General features: G+C 40.1%; 1 protein-coding gene across 2 annotated transcripts; it reads right to left on the bottom strand.

The window, feature by feature from the left end:
* Positions 1–416: 416 nt before the first annotated feature.
* Positions 417–6,047, bottom strand: LOC135512867 (pleckstrin homology domain-containing family B member 2-like). 2 transcript variants are annotated; one of them, XM_064935332.1, is made up of 7 exons: positions 5,891–6,047; positions 4,828–4,876; positions 4,417–4,569; positions 4,204–4,306; positions 4,056–4,095; positions 2,021–2,135; positions 417–1,847 (listed from the first exon to the last, which is right to left on the bottom strand). In XM_064935332.1, the coding sequence occupies exons 2-7, from the start codon at positions 4,862–4,864 to the stop codon at positions 1,705–1,707; spliced, it is 591 nt and encodes a 196-aa protein (XP_064791404.1). In that variant the 5' UTR covers positions 4,865–4,876; positions 5,891–6,047; the 3' UTR covers positions 417–1,704. The 2 variants fall into 2 exon arrangements, with proteins under 2 accessions (XP_064791404.1, XP_064791405.1); XM_064935333.1 differs by lacking the exon at positions 5,891–6,047 and adding an exon at positions 5,547–5,668.
* Positions 6,048–6,436: the final 389 nt, after the last annotated feature.

A 6,436-nucleotide genomic window follows, 5' to 3' on the forward strand; every position in this document is an offset into this window, starting at 1 on the left:
AATGCGTACCTCCAGACGTCATTGGAGACAATGTGTCCCACCCTGATTTGACACCCCTGATATAGCGTGTCATTCACAAAACACTGGGATGTGACCACAATGCATAAGAGAGTAATATTCTGATATTAACAGTGGTGCGAAATACCAGGGAACGGTGTTGGGTCTCTGGACAAACCGCTTATCTCAACATACAAGGCACTGTCATGCCAAAATGTGTAAATAATCTATGGAATGTGTGTATGAAGTAGTCTACATTTCATACTAACTGGCACTGTTATTAATTTGCTCTGGACTATGTTAAGAGCATATCATTGGTTAAAAGTGATTCCTTTTTCAAACACCATGTGACATCATTGAGCCAAGGTGAAACTCAGACGGTGCTAGGATTCACAAATAGTTTCCATAATGAATTCATGTGGATTTAATAATTTATTAAGTAAATTGTTAAAATGTCATACAATCGCTAAAGAGCAATAAACACTGCATTAATTCTGCATAACAAAATGTTTTCCATTTGAAATGTAAGGTATAATGGTTTTGTGATTACATGAAAGCAGTTTGCCCCATAAAGCTCTACTTCATTTGATATCAAATAAATATAATCTGTTATCAATTATTGTATACAACGTTCATGTCTAAAAAGGAAACAATCTAGTATTCCAAATGTCTGTACAAGGTGGTGTAAGAGTTACATAATTGAATATAAAAGGTGAAAAACCAGTGGCTGATGTGTTCAGCGACAAATAGAGGCCACTCACATGTTAACTAATTAACATATCCAGTTAAACAAAGAGCACATAATGTAATGACTCAATAAATATCCATAAATATCATTAACATGAAAAATAGACATATTTAAAAATAATTTTAGGAGTGGCGTAAAGTCAAAACAATTGAAATGTCAAGGAATATCATTCAGTTCTCTGTTGTAGCAGCTTTAAATGTAAGATTAGCCTGGATGTTTGTGCATACTCTAGTTTACACATGCATCTCCTCCTCACCTCTCACATGAGGTGAGATAAAACAAAAGACATGGTTCAACAGCTGACAATGAAGTAATATTAAAACCAAGCAATAATCCTAGAATCACTTCCAAAAATATCCAATATCCTTCCATGTTCAAGGAATGACAATAACCAAATAAAGGCAAGTGAAATCTCAAATGCAAAGTAGATGAAAAATGAGTGAAAAGCCTCAAAAGGACATTGGATTTAAGACAGATGTGTAAAGTGAAGAATCAGGAATTTACAAGCTCAGGCATCTTCCAATAAAACTCTAGTCCCACTCTTAATGACCACTCTACTATACGAGGCATCAGTTAGAAGAATTTACATTTGCGAGACCTGAAAAGGATAAAAATAAGTTTAAATATATCAAAACCTTTTCTTCAGATGTGCATAAAATATCACATAATTTGTGTTTCTTCAAACAAAAAAAGGCAAGCTGCAAAATAGCTACTGTGCCTAATAGAAAGCGCTACAGTGTCAATATACATCAAAAGCTTTGGTAAGGGCACAAAAGGAGTCATTTACAGGCACATCACAATCAAACCTCATAGGTGAACATAGCCCAACCATCACATACATGTAACTCCTCCATCTCGGTCACATGGCTACAGAAATGCAGCTGCAGTGCTGCAAAAATGTGGGAATGGTGCGTGTCAGTTAGGGATAGGTATTGTTGTAAACTGTTCCAATGAAGACACTAGAAGACAAACAGAGACCCAATAGCCAATCCAGTCACAGCTCCAGCGAGCATACTGAGAGCCACGTCTCCTCCATCATCACGTTGACGCTCGTGAACAATAACCTGGTCCATTCCTTGTGGATCCCTCATAGGATATGCTCCTACAAACCATGGTGGGAAATATGAACTGCGGTTAGAATGGTGAAAACTTCTATATTGCTAAAATAGTAATTGAAAGATAACATCCCATTAAAAGAATGAATAAACATTTAAATCAATGTAATTATCAATGTAACCTTGCAGACTTAAAAGTGGGCATTCACCCAGTGCGTACCTTGGTACTGATAGGGGTATACAACCGCATTAGGCTGCCCATCTGCTGAATAAATGATCTGTGTGCCATGAGGAGGAGCTGGGGCATAGCCTCCATAAGTGTCCGGGACATAAACCTATTGGAAAGGCAGAAATTACCTGTCACTATGGGAGAGTACCACCACCACCACCCTAACTAGAGAGCATGTATCCTAAAGCACAATATATAACAAACACCATGTTATATAGATGTATTATAAACTAAGGATTTACAATGGTTTCACTAAATCAATGTAAGTACACTGAACATTTTTTTTTAAACGCAACAAGTGTTTGTCCTGTTTCATGAGCAGAAATAAAAGAACCCAGAAATTTTCGAAATGCACAAAATTATTATTTTGCTCAAATTGAGCAGAAATGTGTTTACATCCCCGTTAGTGAGCATTTCTCCTTTGCCAAGATAACCTGACAGGTGTAGCATATTAAGAGGCTGATTAAACAGCATGGTCATTACACAGGTGCACCTTGTGCTGGGGACAAAAGGCCACTTTAAAATGTGCAGTTGAGTCACACAATACAATGAAACAGATGTCTGAAGTTGAGGGAGTGTGCAATTGGCATGCTGACTGCAGGAATGTCCACCAGAGTATTTAATGTTAATTTTTCTAGCATGTCGTTTTAGAAAATTTGGCAAAACGTCCAACAACCCCAGACCATGTGTAACCACACAACCCCAGGACCTCCACATCCGGCTTCTTCACCTGCGGGATCATCGGAGACCAGTCCCCCAGACAGTTGATGAAACTGTGGGTTTGCACAACCGAAGAATTCCTGCACAAACTAGCAGAAACCATCTCAGGAAAGCTCATCTGCGTGATTGTCGTCCTCACCAGGGCCTTGACCTGACTGCAGTTTTGCGTCGTAACCGATTTCAGTGGGAAAATGCTCACCGTCAATGGCCACTGGCACGCTGGAGAAGTGTGCTCTTCATGGATTTACCCCGGTTTCAACTGTACCGGGCAGATGGCAGATAGCATCTATGGCATCATGTGGGCGAGCGGTTTGCTGATGTGAACAGAGGGCCCCATGGTGGAGGTGGGGTTATGGTATGGGCAGGCATAAGCTACGGATAAACACCACAATTTTATTTCATCGATGGCCATTTCAATGCACAGAGATACCGTGAAGAGATCCTGAGGCCCATTGTCGTGCCTTTCATCTGCCGTCATCACCTCATGTTTCAGCATAATGCATGGCCCCATGTCGCAAGGATCTGTATACAATTTCTGGAAGCTGAAAATGCCCTAGTTCTTCCATGGCCTATATACATTCACCAGACATGTCATCCATTGAGCATGTTTAGGATGCTCTGGATCGACATGTACGACAGCGTGTTTCAGTTCCCGCCAATATCCAGGAACTTTGCACAGCCATTAAGAGGAGTAGGACAACATTCCACAGGCCAATCAACAGCCTGATCAACTTTATGCTAAGGAGATGTGTCACGCTGAATGAGGCAAATGGTGATCCCACGAGATGCTGACTGGTTTTCTGATCCACACCCCTACATTTTTAAAGGTATCTGTGACCAACAGATGCATATCTGTATTCCCAGTCATGTGAAATCTATAGATCAGGGCCTAATGAATGTATTTCAATTGACAGATTTCCTTATATGAACTGTAACTCAGTAAAATCTTTGAAATTGTTGTATGTTGCGTTCATATTTTTGTTCAGTGTAAATGTCAAGACAGAATTCCAAGTGAAATAGCATAAGACACTGTGCCACACTGACTGCTCAAAGTATATTCACAAATGTAAAGGATAGGCAGCAGGCTTACATGTACTTATTCAGAATACAGAGGAGAGGCAGAAGCAACAATCTTCTGCACAAAGCCAATCTGAGGATGAGCGACCACCTAAAATATAGATAATCTCTATGGAATGTTTTGAATGTGAATAAAAAAAATATACTAATCTATTAACTAATCTAACACGGTCAATAAGAACACTGGGATATGAAGGCTGAGGGTCTTGGCAGATCAGTAGAAACTCACAGAGCTGACTCTGGCATCCTGGAGAGCCATGGTCCATGCACTGAAACAACAATGGGAAAACAAGAATTGACATGACTTATCAGCAGGCTATCCAATATAGACACAACTAACCAGAGTAATATTGATTACAATGGGAGAGCTGTCTTACAAAACATCATCTGCACTGTCTCCACAAATGCTGATGACCCGTCCGTCTCTGCAGACTATCTGGAGCAGGGCATTTTGACTCCTGCCCTCTGGTGGGTTCAGATCTATTGACAATGAAAATGTGAATGGAACAGGTGATTGATGGGTTGGTGCAGAAAAACTATCCTAGGTCTAGTTGAGAGGATAGAAAAGTATAACAGATGTAGTCAAGTACCTTGACATGCAGTTGCACTGCGAATGTTAATGCTGTCCACTCTCATGTGGATCCCATCCTCCATATCTCGCCGGTGCTGGTCATCAAAGAATACCAGCCACCCATCAGACCACAGGTCAAACCAGTTTCTCTTCCACCGCCGCAGAATAGTGCCTGCATCAATTGTATTAAAATATTGTAGCACTTAGTGCAAAAACAGGTCTAAGCCCCAAAGTCAAAGAGCAATGAGGTCATCGTGATATGGAAAAACTCCATGAGGAAATTCAGTGAAGTATCAGGAAGAAACATTCAACTAAAGAAACGTATTCTTGACCACACCTAGTACCTGTTACATTGGTAGTTGGAAACATGACAAGCATGATGCATGGCTAACAGGTTATTGACATTTGTGTGCTGTACAGCTCCACTTACTCTGCCGATGAAGGAAGCCACTTTTCACAATCGACATCCTTAGGTCACACTGAAAATAGAATACATAGAAAAAAAATGCTTACTGCATATAGCGAAATCCATTTAGCTAAATTTGCCTTCCTAAACCATCACTGATCCCTATCTAGTTAGCTACTGGAGCTAATTTAATCAATAAATCGACTGGTCCTTAATTAGAATGATGGGAATTGTAGTTTATATCAGTTCTATATCTTCAATTATAAACTGGGTGGGTCGAGCCTTGAATACTGATTGGCTGACAGCCGTGGTATATCAAACCGTACACCACAGGTATGACAAAACATGTATTTGTACTGCTCTAATTATGTTGGTAACCAGTTTATAATAGCAATAAGGCACCTCGGGGATTTGTGGTATAACGTCAATATACCACAGCTAAGAGCTGTTCTTACGCACGACGCAACGCGGAGTATATACCACATCCCCTTGTGCCTTATTGCTTAATCACAACACACACCGCCTACACCAGAGAGGAAGTTTAATATATTTATCTAAACTCATTGTTGACAGTGTCGGGTATGCTAACTAGCTAAATTAGTACTGTCTGTAACGTTACCTAGCTAGCGGACCTATTTACGTTGGCATTTGACCCTTTGGTCATTAAAACTATAACGTTACTTTGAAGTTTGTGCTGACAATATTTCTGGAGATTATAATATGACTAACGTAAACTCACTCACTTTTGTACATCGCCTTGGTCCGTACAATTGACCTTATTTTAGCGCCCAAAAAATGTAATACTTCCAGATCAACTGTAATGTCAATACCGATGTAAAGCACAATTTCTCCCCTTTCCAACAGAATTCATGCCGAGACCTCCACGCTGCCCGTTTCTGCATGATTGAAGAAGGCAATGAGCTCCTTCGGGTCTTTTTAAAAATGGCGGGTGGGGAAGCGAAACTAATGCGTGGTTGAGAGGAGATGTGTGGGAAAACGCCTTTTTTTCACTCGATCTGTCCAATTTATCGCCTCTAAAATGTAAATAAAACAATATAAAGAGTTTATATAATGTGTCATTACATACCTATTTGAAGGTTTGTGTAGAATTTGAATCGGGTTTTTAGGGCGGTGCTAAAGTGATCTTAGAGGTAAACAGCGACTTTGAGAGTGACGGTCGCTTACAGTGATGACGCAAAAAATAACTAGGTATCCCCCTTACTGTCCATTTCTTGTTTTTAAACGATGAGAGAAGTGCTACACCTGGTGGAGAGCGATTGTAAGACAGGAATAGTTGCTTTATGCGTGCTGTACGTTACGGCATGACACGTCACGATGTAACGGAGGGTCAGTTTTTTTAAACTTTTCTCCAATACTATAGAGCCATTACCATGACGATCAACGCTTAAATAGAAACGTTGTTCACACCCCAGATTTTAAGTCAACACAGTCCCATTAGTTTTCTTTGCAGCCTCGTTTGAATGTCGCAGTTGCGCACATTTGTACGGAATGGGGTGAGTTTACGTTACACATTCCATACTTGTATCTAAAATACTAATTGTGGAACGCTGTTTTCAAAGCCCTGAGACGACAAATTTAGCTAACTGCCTCGTTTTGAATGTAATAATTAATA

This window comes from Oncorhynchus masou, chromosome 24 (genome assembly GCF_036934945.1).
Source record: "Oncorhynchus masou masou isolate Uvic2021 chromosome 24, UVic_Omas_1.1, whole genome shotgun sequence".
NCBI lineage: Eukaryota > Metazoa > Chordata > Actinopteri > Salmoniformes > Salmonidae > Oncorhynchus > Oncorhynchus masou.

Bases quoted from the DNA above. Each gene is read 5' to 3' on its own strand.
- LOC135512867 (XM_064935332.1), bottom strand. From the start codon at position 4,864: ATGTCGATTGTGAAAAGTGGCTTCCTTCATCGGCAGA. The intron at 2,136-4,055 runs GTGAGTTTCTAC...CCTTTCCAATAG, and splicing joins AGGATGCCAGAGTCAGCTCT to GTTTATGTCCCGGACACTTA. The intron at 1,848-2,020 runs GTACGCACTGGG...CATGGTTTGTAG, and splicing joins ATACCCCTATCAGTACCAAG to GAGCATATCCTATGAGGGAT.